Source organism: Phoca vitulina, unplaced genomic scaffold (genome assembly GCF_004348235.1).
Source record: "Phoca vitulina isolate PV1807 unplaced genomic scaffold, GSC_HSeal_1.0 scaffold41, whole genome shotgun sequence".
Lineage (NCBI taxonomy): Eukaryota > Metazoa > Chordata > Mammalia > Carnivora > Phocidae > Phoca > Phoca vitulina.
This window is the reverse complement of record NW_022589744.1, coordinates 14010-33452: the sequence shown is the minus strand read 5'-3', so window position 1 is coordinate 33452 and position 19443 is coordinate 14010. Positions and strand designations below refer to the sequence as shown.

The window sequence follows — 19443 nt, the reverse complement described above, 5'->3', positions numbered from 1 at the left end:
AGATAAGCCTGGGAGGGTGGACACGGGTTAGGTCTACGTGGAGAGACCGAAGCGTCCAAATCCTTCAAGTCCCAACTCAAACGCCACCTCCTACATTAAGTCTTTCCTGAATCTCCGACGGGGCTGACCCCAGCTCGGCTCAGTCTCTTTGGACTTTCTCCCTTGTAGATGTTTATTTGTACTTTTATCTTACTTCCTTTCCTAGAACGCGACCTCTTTTGAGGGCAAGAGGAACCCGGTTTCTCCCACAGCACACATGACACGTGGTAACCACTCATTCATTGTGAGTTTATTGGAAGGATAAATGGGGGGGGGCAGTAAACGGACAGATTTGACATAGGAGAAGCTTGGGTCAGAAAGGCCAGTGAAGAGCGAAACCTCCAGACCCACAGTTAGGTAGTTGACCGCGAAACCCACCCCAGCGAAGGGCAGGTATCCACCTGCTCTCCCGCAGCCGGGCTCTGAGGACCTCACGTCAGTCCTCTCCGACTGCCCTTGTCAAACGCCTGACTCGATGCTGAAGATCGCCCCCTGCCAAAACCTATGCTTCCTCGTCCCCAACCTGCGGCAGCGCCTCTGACTACACTTAGCCTTCTCGTCCGGGCCTCTTCTCCCGTTGTCCTCCTCCTCTCTCGCCACCACCGCCAACAGGGCGCGCGTGGGGACAGCCCTGGTCGGCAGGAGCGGGCGGGTCCTGCGACCGGAAGCCGGAAGCCGGAAGCGGGGCTGTGAGGACGTGTTCCGAGGAAGCCAGGGCCGGACCCGGCGGGGCCGGCGACATGGAGCCGCTTTACCAGCAAACGCACAAGTGAGGGCCGCGTCGGGGCACGGGCGGGGGCGCAGCCAGGCTGGGCGAGGCCGGCTCCCCTGGCTGGGGCCTCGGGGCGTCCGCCAGTGTGGAGGCCGAGTCCTTCCGCCGGGGCGCTGCCGGGGGCAGCTCGGAAGCGCTCAATCTCTGGCGGGATGCCCAAGTCAGCGGCGGATGGAGGGTCCCGCCTGATGCGTGGGGACGTTGGGCCGGACGGCTCCTGGGATCTTCGAGGCCGTGACTACCTGCTAGGTAGACTAGGCGAAGGGAAAGTCACACTTACAGATTATAATACTTTGTCCAGCACCTGCCAGCTTGATGCTCTGGGTTGGTAGAGCTGGTGGGGAGTGAAGGCCCCTACACATAGTTTACTATTTACTTGGAACAGTCAAGGGACGTCCGAAGAAAGATCTAAGGTGTGACCGGATGGGATGGAGGGTAAATGAGCAGTACAAACGGAATCTTCTTTAACAATTTGGAAAGATCCATCATTGGACTAAGGTCGTCAGAAAAAGCTTCATTGTAGCTCACAGCTCCTAAATGATGTCAGCCCCTACTCAGTTTACTAACACTGATCTTGTTGCTGCTACACTTTCCCCCTTTTTATTCTGCTATGGTTTATACTAGAGACCATAATGATGGAGTGTTTGGTTTGGGTGAGTAAAAATATAGAGCCTACTTTGTAACGGTATTAAAATGACAGAATTTGCTCTCACCCTGGGAGCCTCAGTCTCATATAAAAATTATAGGAAGGGGCTTTAAAAATTCGACCTATGAGTCAGTTGGAAAAGGAATGACAGTTCTCACGTTGCTAAGGGCAGGTCTTTTAAAGTCTGTCTTTCCCCTCAAGTACTGAACCTGGGAGTTCTGATTCTAGACTTCTTCACCTTGTTTTTCTGATCTATAAAATGTTAGTTTTGGGCCAGTTAAACTTCCAGGCTCCTTTCAGCTTCGTAATCCTGGTGATTGAGTGTCTTAAAGAAGAAAATACACAATTCTGTGAGCATCAGCAATTAACTTTTGCAGTTGCCAAAATTAATGATTGTAGCTGAATTGACACAGCAGTAACTGAGCATATGAATTGCACTGGAACTTTGAACCCAATTTGTGGTTATCTCTTGCCGTGTCCCTGAAATTACATTGAGATCAATAGTTTAAAGTTATGTATCTTGAAAACTCCTGAACCGCCTGAGCAACGAGTGAAAAAAAAAAAGATGAAAATCAGAATAAACATCTTACAGTTAAATAATACTGCATTTGGATGAAATTTATAGAGGAATAAGTAGCCAGCCTTCTATTTTTGATATTCCAGTGGTTGTAAAGGTGCCCATACTTGTCCCCTATATCGTCCAGCCTCATTCACCTTATTATCCCCAGAGATTCTGATTCATTAAGTCTGGAGCACAAGAAGCTCTGTTTTTAAAAAGCTCTCCAAGTGTTTTTGATGAGCAGCTGGGTGTAAAAACTATTACTTTATCTCAAGACCAGTTTTTCCTTTTTTTGATTTTGCCTTCTGGTGGGAGGCTAATTATAGTAGAGGCAAAGTCAGGGAGATGAGAATGACCAGATGGTTCCCACTACTTTTAAGTAAAAACAACCGCAAAGGTGTGTGTGATGCTCCGTAGGTTACATAGCAGTTTCATCCTGCATTTGGATCTCTGAGCCTTTAAATAATGGTGATTATTAGTACCCTATACCTAAGACTGAGGTGCCAAGGAGTTAAATGACTTGTTCATGGTCCCTCAGCCACTACATAGTGGAACCAGAACTTGTAACCAGTATCTTTTAACTCCAAAACATTCCTGCTCACCGTGGTCAGAGGCAGCGTGGATACAAAGTGGTGTTTATGAAGGGGGATGATGGTAGTTCCATGGACTTTTAAAAAGAAATTTCATTCTTAAATTCTTCCTAGATCTTCCACATCTTCTACAGACTTTTTTTTTTTTTTTTTTAAGTCAGCAACAGTGACTTGCTATCAGATCTCTCTGCTTATTTATGTTACTACCCAAGCCCACCATGACTCCCATGCTGGACAGGGCTAGGACTTCCGGTTTCTAGTGTCCACACCCCCAAGTCATACCTTTGTATCACCTGTTCCTTATTGGCTTCAAGTGTGTTGTCTGAATTCCCAGTTCAGTTTAAAACAGATTTCCTACTTGGCATACAGTGGTTCCCACCGTGCCATTCGTACTTGCTTTGTTATTTTGCATTTACTTCCTCTCAGACATGAAATGTAGAGATTGGAATAATTTTCTTGGCTCTATCTCTCCTAGTTCATTCTAAGCATAGATGGGAAAAGTCAGTAATGTTTCCCTACAAACTAAAGTTTATCCGTTTTAGCTTGGAAAATAGTAAAAGCCACCTGAAGGGTGTTTATAGGGTGGGTGTTGCCATCCTCTCTCCCTCTGTCCTCATAGAATTTAAGATCTGAAAGTGGGGGTGGTGGTGCCTCGGCGGCTCAGTTGGTTAGGCATCTGACTCTTGGTTGCGGCTCAGGTCATGGTCTCAGGGTTGTGAGATTGAGCCTGGTGTCGGGCTCCGCCCTGGGCACGGAGCCTGCCTGGAGTTCCCTCTCTCTCTCTGCTGCACACCTCCCCCCCCACTCTCGCACATTCTCGCGCGCGCTCTCTCTCTCAAGAAATTAAAAAAAATAAAAGGGACTGGCAAGATCTTCCATTCCAACACACTTTGGTCAGGAAGACGCTTTATAAAACCCAAGACAGTTCATGTACCTTGTGTTTAAGCATGCAGGAGCTCTTGTTTTTCTTCCTTTTCTTGAAGAGAGAGAGTTCATAATTATTCTCGGGTTCTTTTCGTGGGGCAGGGGCACACTGCGCTGAAATCTGTCATCTTGAAATTTGCACCTTTTGGTTCTGGATCTCCCTTAAGGAACAGCAGTGGAGGACAAACCCATTCCTCTTCGTATGTGTTAACTCTAGATACTTGAAGAGTACCAGCTGCCCCATTTAATTTACGGTTTTTCCCCTTTTCTTTCCTCAGAGGCTTACTATCACTAGCTCTTTCGACCATTCCTCTTTGTGACTTGAGTTCTAGACTTCCCCGGTCATCTTGTTCATCCATCTTCCATTAGGGGAAGCCTTTAATAAACAGTGTCCTTTAACAGATGGCTCCCAGAATGAAGTGCCAGTCGATATTGTACATTTGACTTTTTTTAAAAAGTCTTAAGTCAAAATGCTTTTCATCCCTGACAAATTTCATCTTACTACTTTAGCCTAAATGAAAAATGTTAATACTTGTTTTGTGGTACAATATCCTACCCGTTCATTATAGTACAGAATCATACGCAAATTTCATAAGCGTAAGTTAGTTTAAAAAAAAAATATTGAACAAAACATAGAGCCAAAGGCAGTCCTGTGGTAGAATGCTGGGAATCTTCCCTGGCATCCCTTGGGTACCATCATGTAGCCCACCGTGAAGCCCTCATCCTTAAAGTTTAAAATACTTGTCAATCCATTGGGAGAAATGTGATATCTCATTATTTTTAATTTGCATTCTCCTGATGACTAGTCAGGTGGAGTGTCTCTTTATATACCTATTGGCCTTTTGGGTTTTCTTTTCTGTCAGTTGCCCTTCGCCCATTTTACAGAAGTGCTTTGTTTGACTTTTCCTATTGACTTGTAGCATTTTTCTTAAATATTCTAGACATTAGTCCTTTCTCATCTGCTCCAGGTATTTTCCAGTCTCTGCCTGTCTTTTTATTTATTTATTTTTTTATAGTGCTTTTGCTGTAGAAAAGTTGTTTTAATGTAGTCAAATTTACCAGCCTTGTGGTTTTTGAGGTTTGGGGGATAGTTTTGGTTATTGTCTTGTTTAAGAAATTCTTTAACCTGAATCATAATACGTACTCCTGTGTTTTCTTCAGAAAGTTTTTTTTTTTAATTTAAATTCAGTTACTTAACATCTAATGTATTATTAGTTTCTGAGGTAGAGTTCAGTGATTCATTGGTTTCTTCAGAAAGTTTTAAAGCCTCGCTTTTTCCGTTTGGGCTTTAAACCATCTTGAGTTTATTTTTGTGTATTATGTGAGATACCGTCTTCTGCGTGGGTAACAAACTGAGCCTTTGGCATTGATGGTAGTCCATTCTTTTCCCACTCATTTATGTCATCGAGTCCCCAAACACGGAGGACTCTTTCTAGCCTCTATTCTTTGCTCTTGAGTCAGCATTGGGGTCAGGGTTTGTCTGTCTGTCTCTGCACTGCTACCATATTGGTTTTACTATTACGACTTTGTAATAAGTGTTCATAGGAGGTGGGACAGGTCATCCCTCTCATACTTAACTCAGAGTTGTCTTGGATATTTTTTGCCCCCCACCCCTTTTTTTATTATGTTCCTGTTCCTGTCAATAATGCCGCTAATTTTCAGATTTGCTCTATGAAGCTACCATTGAAAATTTACCTCACTGCCTACATGCAGGTCTTCTGTGAAATCCTAATTCTCCTTTCCTTCAGTGTTGCCATGCAGTCCTCTACTGCTGTTTCTATGGTAACCTGATCCAGATGTTGGTTAAGTCAAGCTGCATCCCTATATCTGCCTCCAAATCTCCACGTGCCCCATTCTGAACTATCAGGACTTACCTTACTGGAGTAGCAGTCTGGTCCCTCCATCTCTAGTAGTGATTTCTAGTTTCCTCTCAGGGCCATGGGTCTCCCCCAGGTGCACTCAGAGTCATCAGAGAGTGGGTCTTGCTTCTGGTGCCAGGGGTCATGTTTAGGGGCTACAGGAAAGCCCTGGAAAAGCCAAGAGGAAGGTGAAACAAAATTTGGGCTCCTTTGCTTGCATTGGTCAATTTGGGTTCACAGTTTGTGGTGCTCATGGTGGAGGATGGCTGCTGATGTTTCCCTCCAGGGTTGGAGAGGAAATAAGAGCTCAGCAGATTCCTTCTCTGTGCTTCTAAGGTACAGAGGCCAAAAGCACCAGGAAGCAGTTGTCAGGGGCAGCATAAGCAGTAGTCCAGGCCTGATCACAGAGGCCTGCTAGGAAGGGCTCCGAGGGTGACCTTGGCCAAGCCCAGGGGAACCTCCAGAGAGTGCTCTAGGGCCTGATGTCTGGGACCATGCTAGAGGGCCAGGGTACGGTGTTGCATTTCCAAACAAGATAGCAATCGCCTGGTATTGCCAGGGAGAGGTGTTTACCAAACAGGAGATCCCTATCTTTCAGGACCTTCTCTGATCGTTTTCTGCAGCTAATCGCCTCATCCCTTCTCCCCTCCAACCCCAACTCTCTTTCAGGCTGGCCAGCCTGCTTGTAATCCACATGACATGCCTTTTTGCATATCATTTTCTTCATCTCTTCTCTCACCAGATCATGTCTCCCATCTTCAAAATGATCTTCAGAACTCGCTTCACCCCACCAGGTTCCCCCAGCTTACTCTTTTATGTTCTTGCCTTTGCTTGATACCACCACTCCTCAGCTTCCTTTTTGTTTATACTTGTATGTATGAGCGCTCTCTCAAATCTGGGGACTTTTCATGTCCCTCTGGCCTGTCATTCCTAATTACATTGTTTCTCAAGGACAAGGATTATATCTGTCCTGCCCTTTGACTCTCCCTAGTACAGACCAGCACTCAGCACATTGGGTCAAAGAACAGAGAGTGGGATTGGCTGGGTCCAGATTGAGGTTTATCACTTGCTGTGTGACCTTGAACAAGCTACGTAACCTTTCTGGGCTTCAGTTGTCTTATTTACAAAATGAAGATGATAATGGTGCTTTCTTCGTGGGGTTATTGACTTCGAGAATGTCTTAGATGTGGCAAGTGCTCAGTAAATGCTGCCTGTCGGTATTATTATTCATATTCGTGTTAAATTATTAGAAACCCTGCCAAAACATGTGGCCTAAAGTGCCACTTACAAATTTTACAGTTCAGCGATGCTGTCAATTTAAATCAGTTACATGTTGGCATCAGAAAACGTGTCTTTCCTGACCGAAGCACTGTTGATTACTCCTGTCTCGCTCATTTCCTCTCTCTTCCTTTGATAGGCAGGTCCACGAGATCCAGTCTCACATGGGACGCCTGGAGACGGCAGACAAGCAGTCTCTGCACAGTGAGTAATTAACTATGGAGACCAGAGTCCTTTCTCTGATGACACGATGCTAATGGGCTGGGTTTCCTGACCGCGTTTCTGCCTCAGGGGCTTAATGATTCGGCGCAGAATGAGTTCTGTTGTTAGGGTGGACAGAAAAACCCTCTGGCAAAGTCGCTGACTTCCCTGATTGTGCCCTGTGGAATCCCACCAGTCTTATCCCCCATTACCCCTCCACTCAACCTGACATGGCCCTATGGGAATGGACATTCTCTCCTCCATCTGTCTTAATCTAATTACCGAGCGCTTAGAGGAATGTACTCCATACCAACTCAGAGATATTTAACTGGAATCGGTCATTTCTTCTGAGCTGAGAACTGTGGCTTTTTAGGAGGATTATTCAGAAACGAATAGCAATATTAATTAGTTTAGTTCCCACACCCTGGTTTCTTTGGAGAAGAGCTCTGCTTTTTGTTTCGTGGTTTCTTTGCCGTTGTAAGGAAAGGTCCTCTCTCAGAGCTGGTCAGACAGGCATCGCTGGTTCCCCACACGCTGCGGAGGCCACCCCCTCACCTCCCTGCCTGGCTGTCAGCACGCCCGATTCTGGCCACTTGTGCCTCCTTTCCACAGCCTCAAAAGCATCTCTGGGTTCTGTGCCCACCTCGTTCTCATCTAAACTGTATATCAGCTGTAGGTTGGACAGGTCCACTGTCATGTCTTTCTGGGGCGAGAAGCAGTCTGGATGCCTTTCTTCTGTGCACAGATTAGTGTCCAGTCAGCTCTGTTTGCCTTCCCAACATTCCCATCGTCATACGATTAAAAATGGAAAAGCGGTAATTTCAACTGTTTATCAAAAGGGATAAGGAAAATGAGTGTATTTATCATATCTTTACCTCTGTGGATTCTTTCCTGGGCCTTTCCTAGTGATATTTGGTCTATTTTGGGGACATCAGCGTCAGCCTGCCCATTTTTATGGAAAGCCTTAAGGGAGCGCTCCTCTGTGTTTCACACACTAATCTTCCCCTTTGCTTTTTTTTTCTTTTAACCTCATTACTGTAGGGAATTCAATTGGCAGCCTTTTTACTAGATATTTATAACTTGTATCTGAGAATAATCTCAAAGGAAAAGAGACCTCATTCTGTTTCAGAAGATACTGCATTTTGCTTAAAATATTTCATTTCTAAAAGCAAGAAATTTATTTCTACAGATTTATCTAGCTTTTTAAAAAATTGGCATTGTTATGGCTTTAACAGCTACGTGTGTGTGTGTTTAGAACAACATTTACAGAGTCACTTGGTATAACTTGAATTTTTTCCAGTTACTCACTAGTATATGTGTTTTTCTCCTTTTAAAATGCGTTTCTTTGAATTTATTGGATATGGAAAAAAGATGTGTTTAATGTATCCTTCTAATTTAAGTTCGCTGTCTCTTTTCCAGCAATTATTCTTTTTTCTCTTTTGTGCAGTAGTAGAAAACGAAATCCAAGCAAGCATAGACCAGATATTCAGCCATCTAGAACGTCTGGAGATTTTGTCCAGCAAGGAGCCCCCTAACAAAAGACAGAATGCCAAACTGTGAGTGCTCTGACACCCTCAGCCCATGAGGGCTAGCCCAGGGGAGGCTAGCGAATATTCTGAAAATCCATTTACGCATTGAAAAATGAGACTCTGTAAAGATAAAGTTCCCCTAAAGGGCACGATTCCCTTTCAGTGATGCTTCCTCAAAATAAAAACCCTGTGAGGTTAGTGGCTCAGAAGCCTCGTGTCTCCTCACGTTGGGTCATTTTGAAATTTTGCCTCCGGTATTGCTGTTCTGACCAGACCCAGGGCCACTTGAAGCCTCCTGCTGTCGGAGAGGTTGGCTCTGGCCTTTGGTTCCTGCTGCCTTCTTGGGTTGAAATGAAATCTTGCCCTTAATCACTTCAGTCAGTCTGTTTATAATGAGATGCCAATCTTAGGTTTGATTCTCCCCTATGAAATTAAAATGAAACCCCCCTCACCACCTCCACCCCAGCCCCTGCTCCCAAAAGTTTTATGAAACTTTGTTGATGCTTTACTCGAAAGATGCCCTTGGGCTTCTTTTCGGAAAGCGATACAGTCCATCGAAGGTCAGGGAGAGGTCCTTGAGCCTGCTTCCTGTCACCTGTTCCCTGTCATGCATCCAGACTCAGAGACCAGCAGAGCTTAAGTAAAGCTGCTGGAATCTCGTGGGCTACCACCCGACTGGAACCACAGGCTGCTGCTTTTTTTTTCACCATCTTTGATCAAAATCAGATGATTCTGTCGGGGATAATGCGAAGCGGTGTGGGGAGAAGGAAGGAAGCATCTTCCTTGAATACAAAGCCTGGCCACTGCAGTGTGCTGCCTCGGGTTCCTGACATGTAGTCTCTCTCTCCATCAATTCCAGGCGTGTTGACCAGTTGAAGTATGACGTCCAGCACCTGCAGACCGCTCTCCAAAACTTCCAGCATCGGCGGTACACAAGGGAACAGCAGGAGAGACAGCGAGCGGAGCTTCTGTCTCGCACGTTCACCACTAATGTAAGCCGGGCTCCGGGGTGGGGATCTGCAGGTACCTGGCAGCTCCCTGGAGCTGCGGCTGGGGTCTTGGAGCTTCATCCTCTTCGGGGGTGTCTGAAGCCGACCGAGGAGGAGGAGACTAACTGGAAACGACAGTGGCCTTCGTGCATTGCCGCCGACACTAGACCCAGACAGGGAATCTCTTTTGCTGACACAGAAGCCCGACAAGGAAGCGGTTACACTGAGGGAATGGGCAGAGGTGAAAATGACCTGGTTGGACCGAGAGGTGGAAGTTCATGTGGTGGAAACGTTTTTTTCTGGTCAGATAGAGACATGATGATGAGAACGGAGACCGTTTGTCAGGAGGGCAGCGTCCCAAACCTGCCTTCGGGCGCTCGGCACGGCTGTCTGTGGCTCCAGGCTCGGATCCGTGAAAATGTTTTTGCCCCGAATCTGAGCAGCAGTTTGGAGGAATTTGTTAACAGATACTTTGTTTTGGACAGATTGCTTAACTTTGAGCCTGTTCGAAAGTGGCCTGTTGGCTTACATGTTTGATTTGGGGGACACCCTTGGCCCTGCCCTTGGATCTCGATAGGATCATTTCCTGCACACGGCTGTAGAGCATGCTGGCCTTTTGCATGTCCTGCATCATATATTTCCACCAGGCGAGGTGGGTTTGGGGGACTTTATGTTTTTTGTTTCGTTTTACAGAGAGGTTCATTTTCTGATGAGGTCTTAGCGTTCTGAGCCTGCCGTTAGAATTCAGATCAGTCCACATGTCACAGAGGTTTGTCTTTTTGCCACGTCTCCACTGGCAGTAAATCTCCCTGAGTGTTTCAGAATGTGCCGGCATAGATTTTGCTTCTCTAGGGTAAGCAGTCACATATCAGTGGTTAACAGTTGAAAAGTGTAATGAGGATGTGCTTGGTGGTAGAGCGGTAAGCGTAGTTCCTTTCCTTTTTTTTTTTTTTTTTTTTGTAGTTTCCAGGTTTTCATAGATGCCTTTCAAAAGCGTAATGAACTATACAACACACTAAAAGGTTTGTGGGCTTTTGATAGTCATGGCATTGGGTATTCAGGCCTGTTTTAGGCCAGGGACGATCACTTAGAATTATTTTGTTTCTGATAAGACCTCTCCCTGATAAGCTTGGTGCGGTGCGGAGCACACAGTGCCCTTAGTAAAAATTGACTTGCCAAATGAACTACTTGCTGGTCATTCTGTGAGCTAAAACTAGGATACGTTTTTCTGAGCGATGATGCCACATTAGCTATTAGAGGGTAAGAAAGATTTGTATATAAAAGGCAGATCTGCAGATGCTGGTCAGGTGAAGAGAAGTCGCTCATTGATTCATTCAAACGCTGGAGTCTTTCGCCCCCCTGAGCACTGGTCATGTGCAGAACACTATTGAAGGTGCCGAGAGTAAAGCTTGGGAAAAAAGGCAAAGCCGGGGCTCCTCCCTGGGAGACGCTCCCGTGTGAGCTGCAGGGACGGAGAGCAGGGGCGTGGGAAATGATTCCAGACTTGTGCAGCAGACTTAGCCTCTTGGTGATGATTGAAGGAGGTGAGAAGGGCACTGCTTGCCAGGCCGAAGAGTGTGCTATGGTCAGGAGGCAGGAAAGCGGAAGTACGGCCAGTCCCGACCGGCTTCTGTATATGGCCCACTTTGGTGTAAACTCAGAGCCCCAGGACCAGTCTCAGGGTTTGTCTCCACAGGGTGGTTAAGAGGGCAGGCTCCGCACTCAGTAGTGAGATGCAGGCCCCGCTGGACTTAGCAGCTCCGCCCGATCTCAGACAAGCTGTTCCACCTCTCTGGGTTTCAGTTTCTTCACCTCTAAAATGGGGACACTATAGTAACTACGTCGTCACGTTAAGAGTGAGGATTAAGTGAGCTTAGGGTAATGCGCACTCAGAGGGGAAAGCACTTGATCAGTGTCTGTTTTTCCCTCCCTCCCTTCCTTTCTTTACAGCCCTTTCTTGCCTGCTTAGGAGAATTGTCATTCAGGCTACCATTAGGCCTTCCATGGAAATGGGCTCCTCTGTCCTGAGTCTCCATCTAATGGCAGGGATAAGCTGTAGATAAAACAGCTGCAGAACCAAAGCAAACCTTTAATACTGTGTTAAGGGAAAGCCAAGGAGAGGAACACGTGGACCACGCTAAGTTCATAGTCAGGGAAGTAGTCAGAGAAAGCCTTTAGGAGAAGGCCAGCGAGGCCTTGAAGGCCTGATGTTTTTCCTAGGCGGTGGTCATGGTAGAGAGGCAGGAATGAACGGGCCTTGTGTAGCGGGACTCATTTGCAGAGTGCCAAGTCAGAGGGAAGTTGCTCTTCCTCTGAGCGAACAGAGGCCACCCCAGGTCTTGGCTTTGCTTTCTCCTTTCTGTTAGGTTCCTCTGATTCTTGCACCATTTCCTCTGGCTGTTCCTCTGGCTTGGCCTTGGCCAAAAGGCAGAGTGGCCAGATGCGGTGGGACCCCAGGAGCTGACCAGCCAGCAGAGCTAATCCAGTGCCTGCGTCTCTTTCACAGGACTCTGATACCACCATCCCAATGGATGACTCGCTGCAGTTCAACTCCTCCCTCCAGAAAATTCACCACAACATGGATGACCTCATTGGAGGAGGGCACAGTATTCTGGAGGGACTGAGGGCCCAGAGACTGACCTTGAAGGTGGGGGCCCTTCTGGGGGACAGGGAAAAGGCCCTTTGTTTTGGCCTCATCCAACGGTTTGGTACCTGCGTTTACATTGCGGTTCCGTATCCTCACATTTTGAGATTTTGATGGAGTCTGGGATCCTTCCTATCAGAGCTGAATTATTGTGAGTCCACAGGTCACCACACTGTCTTCGCCAGGAGCTATTTCTTGTGCTTGCAGCGAAGCATAATTTAGCATCTCTCGGTGTCTAGGTCCTTTTCCATTTACTGAACCTGTCATGAAAGTGACTGCTACAAAAGGAACCAATAAGACCAAGAAATTCCACAATTTCAGAAATGACAGAATCCATGATTCTAAGAAGGCAGATGTGGCCGTATGGAGCACCTCCCCTTCCCATGGCTTCCCAGAGAGCACCCCCCCCCCCCCCACACACACAGACCACCTTGGAACTGAGACCTTTTGTGCTCCTGTAACTGAGCCCCCGTGCGTGGGGTCTTAGGGCCGCCCTGGTAGACCGGCAGCACCGGCTGTTGACCCACAGCACCGCTAGCACTCTCGTTAGTCACAGGTGTTTCTAGAAGCCCTGCCCCATTGGCTGACACTCAAACCTCCCCCCACCCCACCCCCGATCCCGGGAGTGGTTTACAGAAACATTACACAGATTCTGATGTCAATCGTGGTGTTTCAGCCTCAGCCCTTTTCCTGTATCAGCCCTGATGGATAATGGGGTGTGGGCTGTGCCTATTATCAGGGTGTGGTCCCCTGTGAACGAAGCACTCCCAGCCACTGAGCTGTGAGAAACAGTCACTCGGAAGTGTGAGCTTTATCTTAGTTTTTGTTGGACCACGTTGAGCCTGTCAGCTCCGCAGGACTTCAGTACGTGGCTGGACAGCCCCTGCCATCTTTACTAAGGAGAAGGTCAGGCGAGCCGTGAGGGACACTTGACCTCCTGCCGCTGGCCGTGGTGCTTCTGATGGTCTAGAAGTGTGGTCTCTGACAGCTTCACAGGTGCCCCTCTTTCCGAGCGGCCACCTGCAGTAATCTCAACTGATAAGTGATGACTCATCTGCCCTTTCTTTAGAAAACTGTCCACATCCCAGAAAAACAGTAAAACCCTTTTGTTTATTGATGTTAGCGTGCATGAGAGCGGGGGGTGGGGGGAGCTTGCAGAGGGAGGGAGAATCTTCAGCAGGCCCCATGCCCATCAGGGGCTCGATCCCACGACCCTGAGATCATGACCTGAGCTGAAATCAAGAGTTGGGACACTTACTGACTCAGCCCCCCAGGCGCCCCAGTAAAACCCTTTTAGAATAAGACTCACCATATTGCACTAATGTCGACCTGGTGGGGGTTAGTTAGAGCTTCTTGTTAAACCCAGTGTTCATTTCCCAGCAAAGTCTGGTGTCACGGGGGAGTCCAAGCAGCATCTGCCCCTAGGCTGTCCCCAGAAGGAAGTGCAGGGAAGCCTGAGAGGCGGGTAGGGTTGGAATGTGAGTTTTCTAATTCACTTTCCTCCACGCACCTACCCTACTTGCCTTTTGTCTCTTGATTCCCGCCACCCACCTCCCACCCCACTTCCATCCGGGGTTTTCCTGCCTAAACCATTTGAAAGGAATATAGGAGAGAGCATGAAGGAACTGGGCCGTGGTTTGGAGAAATTTGTGGTTGGAAAGGAATACATTTTTTTTTTGAAATTTATGTTAATTTTCAGGTGATTTTAGAAGCTTGCTACTTGCACTTTGTACAGTGATGAAATAATCTGCTCTCAGAGCGAAGCAGAACCTTTAGCGTGAGCCTAAATTTTACCATCACTGTCGTGGAAAAAACACATCTCTGGCCTCCTCTGGCAACAGTTAAGTTGGACTTGAGAGATCCCTCTCAGGCTTGTTCGTCATTGCCTGGGCTGAACCCAGGTTTTGAATTCCTGTCCTCATGTTGTTTTCACTTCTGCCTCTTCTCTCTTGCTCGTTAATGCATCGTTCATTTAAAAAATGCATGGAGGGCATTAGGTTAGATGCCATCTGTAAGGATGCGGTGGGTGGTGTGTACAGAAGTAGGTTAGGGTCTGCCCCAGGAGTCATTTATACTTGTTACTTCGTAAGAAATTGAGTGTGCTTAAAAACAAAACTTAGAAAGCAGAGAGGAAGGGCACGCTGGGTGGTGTGTGCTGTTGATTTAGGAGTAAAATACCCTTTTGGTTTTGGTGGCGTTTATGTAAGGGGTCGCTGTGTTGGTGTCTGTCATTCCATGTCACCCACGTCGGACCCTCTGGTAAACATGGATGTTGACCCACACGTTACACACCAAAGAATCCCAGAGGTTTCTACTCTACAAGGTGAACAGGTTAGGGAGCAGAGGAAGAGTTTTTTGATGTTGCCCTTTCAAAAAAAATACATAAAACATTCCAACATAAAAAAATTTTCTTGAGGTATAACGTACATACAGGTGTACAGATGTAATTTGCCCGGGTCATTGAATTTTAGCAGACGCGCACCCCTTTGTAATTCACACTGCTGTCCAGACAGAGACTCTTTCCATCGGCCCTGGACAATCCGTCCTGCTTTTCCCAGCCAGATGATTCCTCCTTCCAGGCAACCATTGTTTTGATTATCTCACCATAAAGGAGTTTTGCCTGTTACTGAACTTCATATAAATGTGTTCGGAAGTGTGGCTTCCTCTCAGGAGTGTTTTCCAAGCTCTTTCATATTGTTCATGTCGGTCATTAGGTCCTTTTAATTGTCAAGGAGTATCTCCATCATGCAGATTCACTGGACATTGTTTACCCATTCTCTGGTTGACGTACACCTGGATTGTTTCCAGTGTTTGGATATTCTCCTGTGTTTTCCTTCAGAAGCTTTATGTTTAATTCTGCGATCCATCTCAAATTCATTTTTGTGCATAATATGAATTGAGGATCTTCTCACACACATACACGTATATGATATATAGGAGACGTGTGTGTGTGTGTGTATATGTCCGTGATACGTATGTGTGCTAGAGTCCATTGTTCCAGCACATTTGTGGAGAAAACTTTTCTTGCCTCCTTGCTTTGCTCTGGTACCTTAATCAGAAGTCATTTGACCGTAAGCGTCGATCTGTTTCTGATTAATACTGCATTTTATATGCTTTAGGCATGACCAGGAGACTGTCTGTTGGTAAAGTCCCATTCCTTGGCAAGACGAGTTGATCGTTGTTTTTCGTTCTCTGCTTGTCTGCCCCAGGGGACTCAGAAGAAGATCCTCGACATTGCCAACATGCTGGGCTTGTCCAACACCGTGATGCGGCTCATTGAGAAGCGGGCTTTCCAGGACAAGTACTTTATGATCGGTGGGATGCTGCTCACCTGTGTGGTCATGTTCCTCGTGGTGCAGTACCTGACGTGAGCCAGCCACGCCCCGAGGCTACCATCGTTCCCGCCGAGTGAGAGTCTGCGTGAGAGCGTGTGCGTGAGCGAGAGAGGGGGGCCCAGAGGCTGCCTTCTGAAATGTATGCCCTTCTTAACTGTGAAGACCACTCGGAAGTAATTGTGATCTGTAACCTAGTGGGAGTTTCAAACCTGCTCTGTGTGCTGTGGTACCTTGGAGGGGGGAGTTAGTGCCCCCACGATGCACGGCGCTTAGGAAATGAAAGAAGTACCTGTTCTCTCTCTCTCTTTCTTGCCCTCACTGGGGGAGGAAGTGACGGTAAGGGTAAGGGAGGAAGCAGGAAGGAGAAGATGGCTTTGCCAGTTTTGTCCACGTAGCTGCTGCGCACACTGGGAAGGCTTTCATAGTGAGCCTTGCAGATAGGACTGTCCACTTTGTCATCGTCTGGCCTCCTGGCTCCTAATGGGTAGGTCAGAGCAGAAGCAAAATGAAGGAGGGGAAAGAGGCCTTCTTTCCCTACATCATTGTAACAGATGGATTTCCATGCTCTTGTTACTAGCTTCCCCCATCCCCCAGGGACATGCAGATGATTAACTGCCGGTACTTGTCACCCTTCCCTGGAAGCAGCTACCTAGAGGAAACAGAGGCACTGATGCTATTGCAGACAGCTAGTAAGATTTTCCACATGAGGGTGTTGGGTGTTGCTCCTTTCTAAAGTGAGGCCAGTATTATTCCCTGAGAATGTTCGGTCTTGAGACTGAAGACCCTGATCACTGATTTTTTTTTTTTTCCAGTGGTTAATAGAATGGGTGGTTTCTGCGGTTCCAGGACTGCAGCCTGGCGTCACGCCCAGGCCCTGGTGGGCCTTTGCCCCTGAGAAAGTCGCTGTATGCGGAGGTTAGTGTTGTGTCCATTACAGCGTCTTCTCTAGTTTTAGCGTCTCTGATTCTCTGGCTGTCTTGCCTTCCCTGAAATCTAGCAGCTGCCAGCCAGGCCCCCATTCTGCCCAGCCAGTGTGGGCGGGCACCACCCTGGAGACGTCCCTGATGTCCTGTGGGTCTCTTTTGTCAGGGACCAGGACATTTTTCCCTCTCTGACCAACCCTGGATCAAGGCTGCACCAGGACTTGGTGCATTGTGGAATTTATTGTAAAGCCAGCCTCTCTGTTGTGAGTGAGCACTGCAAGTTCCAGAAAGACCTGGTTAGCATGTGTTTTCATCTGTCACAGGCCCTACCAGCCCCTAAGCTCACTAGCCTTGTGGCAAGACATGAAATAATACTTGGAATTTCCCAGAACTGGAACCCGGGTCAGTATTAATCCACCTGGGATTGTCCTGCCCCACCTGCATCCTATGTTTTTTGTCACTTGGACGGTCATCTGTCTTCTCTTCCTTTTCTGTGTGTGTTCCATTCCACCTCCCTTATTTACCTCCCGCCTGTTTCTGTAGCAATTTTGGTCTTTTTAGGCATACCTTCTCGCGAATGTGTCTTAATTGTCACAGATTTTTCAACATGAGTTTCCCCTGGTACTGATTTCACACTTGGTGGGCTCTCCATTGCTCCTACCCCTCTGTGCTAACCAGGGGCCCTGGGCTACCAAGGAAGGGGGGGTCTAGGACCCCTTCATAAAAGGGTTGCGGGTCCTGCCGGAGTAAGAACAGTGGCCTGGAGGGTAGACAGAGGAGTCTGGGCATCTTCAGACCTAGGTCTGACTTTGGGGAGGTGAAATTTCCAGCACCCCTAGCCCCCCTGCCAGCACAGGGATCTTAGCAGTCCATAAAAAGGGTTCCATAAAATGGATTTTTAAACTGCACAGAGCCAGTTGTCCTATTCCCTTGGGCATCTAAGGATCCTGCCGAAGAGCATCCTTTAGAGGAAGGTGCGTAAGGAACAACTAAGCCATGTGGACCTGACGCCCCATCCTGCACAGCTGATGTGATAGATCTATTTGTAGTGTACACCAGCGTGCTTCCACACGCGCCCTCCCAGTGAGCGCTGGTCTTGGTGAGCCAGAGCTGAGGCTTTCTGTCCTGCTGTACTTTGAGAGCCATCCTCCCGACTTTTATTAAAAAGTTATGAAGGCAGTTCGTGGGTCTTTACCACCTGGGGCTAAGGAACAGCCCCCACAGTGTGTCTGGGGACCCAGAGGCCCTGAGATGGCACAAACTGGCTTTCAGGGCCTTGTGAGAAACACACCTTGGCCTAACTGCGTCTCCTGTCTCCACAACACCCCCCTCTCCCCTGCCAGAGCGTAGGGAAGCGTTCCAGGCTGGGGAAGGAGCACCCTCTAGTGGAGCTGGGGTGAAGTCTTAGGTCACGCAGGTGCAAGACTCTCCAGGGGACAGGATCTGTGACCCTGTACAGGATTTGGATGTGCCTGTGGCGGTTGAAGACAGGTGTTTTGTCAGAGAACTTGGGATTATCTTCATTCCGTGGAAGTTTCCTCCAGGGGTGACCACTTTAAGAAAAACCAAACTCAAAGACCCAAGTAAGTAGGAGAGTCTTGATTTTTAAATTTTTTTTTTTTTTTAAGATTTTATTTATTTGCGAGAGAGACAATGAGAGACAGAGCATGAGAGGGAGGAGGGTCAGAGGGAGAAGCAGACTCCCTGCTGAGCAGGGAGCCTGATGTGGGACTCGATCCCAGGACTCCAGGATCATGACCTGAGCCGAAGGCAGTCGCTTAACCAACTGAGCCACCCAGGCGCCCTGAGAGTCTTGATTTTTATACGAGGCTTCAACTGCTGGGATTTCCCAGGGTCTTTTGCCCTGATGAATTTAAGTGGGTTTGATTTGCAGATTTGGATTTACACCCATTGTTTTTGAAACACGTCAGTTAAATAAAGTTGAGATTGATATATTTTTTAGAAAATTATCTTTTATAACTAATGGCCCTTTTTTAAAAGTTTCCAGGCCAGAGATTCTCAAACACTGCTCCATGGCCAGGGGCTAGGCTGGCTGCCTCAGAAGCAGCTGGGAAACTTTTTTAAAATTATAGATTCCTGGGGGCCTATCCCAAACCTTCTAAATTAGAGTATTTTTTAAGTCTCTGAGGTAACTCTGATGTGTGTATTTTGGAACCACTGTCTTTTAGACACAAGGCTTTTGTCTTAATCAAAGATGATATCATTTGAAAATAAATGCTGAACTAGGCGGGCATATATGTGTAAAGAACAAAACTTACCAAGTCCAAAATAAAGTCTCATTTGTTTATATCCTATCTTATTCCAGAAAAGATTTGAGGAAATTTACAGGAACTAACTAAAACAGTGCAATATGAAGAAATGAGGACCAAGAGCGAATCAGAGTAGAGTGTCATTACTCAGAAAAAAAACCCAAATGCAAGTCATGAAGCCCTTCCAGAATTGTTCTGGGTCTGGTTCTGAACCCCAGCAGCCAGAGCAAAGAGAGAAGCATGATCCGTTACTATCTCAGTGCGGGTGGGGATGTCATTTGCTCAGAGGAAAACCCAGACCCTTAATACTGCTAGCTTGTGTGTGGCCCTTACTGGAAGTCAGGTATGGTTATTCTCCTGGGTCTCCCTCCCCTCTGCTCTTCACAAACCCTCCGAATCAGGTCATGTATTATCCCCACTGTGCAAGTGGCTGAGATTTAGTGACTTTCTCCAGGCCCCACATCTGTCTGGCTTTATAGCCCAATATCATAACCATGGTATCGAGGCGCTTCCCGTGCCCGGGATGAGGGGCAGGAGATGTAGGCCGGATGCCAGGATTGAGTTTAGGCTGTAAGGCACTTGTGCCTCGCAGGGCAGGTTCTCTGTCCGAAAGTATTTTCCTAACTGAATGCGGGAGAGGGGATTTGTGGGGAAGTTTCCGAAGTGGAGAATGGGCGCTGTACTCAGGCCTCGCCACTAGGGAGCGACATAACCCTACCTGTGGCTGAGCTGTCCAGCACTGGGCTCTGGGCCTGAGGCCTGGTATGTTTGGAAGAGGAGGAAACAGCCGTACACTTGGGTTGGCTCCTTTTAGATACAAAATTCCCTGCCGAGTAGTGGTTCTGGGCTGTTCCTTGGGGTTCTCAGGATATGGCCAAAAAAGAC

General features: G+C 47.4%; 1 protein-coding gene across 4 annotated transcripts; it reads left to right on the top strand.

Annotated features, from left to right (window-relative positions):
• The first annotated feature begins 672 nt into the window (after positions 1-672).
• Positions 673-17961, top strand: GOSR2 (golgi SNAP receptor complex member 2). Of its 4 annotated transcripts, none has more exons than XM_032429712.1 (6): positions 720-808; positions 6807-6871; positions 8319-8424; positions 9257-9389; positions 11893-12033; positions 15240-17961. In XM_032429712.1, exons 1-6 carry the CDS (start codon positions 780-782, stop codon positions 15399-15401), a joined length of 636 nt encoding a protein of 211 aa, XP_032285603.1. In that variant the 5' UTR covers positions 720-779; the 3' UTR covers positions 15402-17961. The 4 variants fall into 4 exon arrangements, with proteins under 4 accessions (XP_032285604.1, XP_032285603.1, XP_032285601.1 ...); XM_032429710.1 differs by having other exon boundaries at positions 8316-8424; XM_032429713.1 differs by lacking the exon at positions 11893-12033 and having other exon boundaries at positions 673-808; positions 8316-8424.
• Positions 17962-19443: the final 1482 nt, after the last annotated feature.

Coding starts and splice junctions, on each gene's coding strand:
- GOSR2 (XM_032429710.1), top strand. CDS start 780: ATGGAGCCGCTTTACCAGCAAACGCACAA. Junction 809..6,806: donor CTTTACCAGCAAACGCACAA/GTGAGGGCCGCG, acceptor TTCCTTTGATAG/GCAGGTCCACGAGATCCAGT. Junction 6,872..8,315: donor AGACAAGCAGTCTCTGCACA/GTGAGTAATTAA, acceptor TCTTTTGTGCAG/TAGTAGAAAACGAAATCCAA.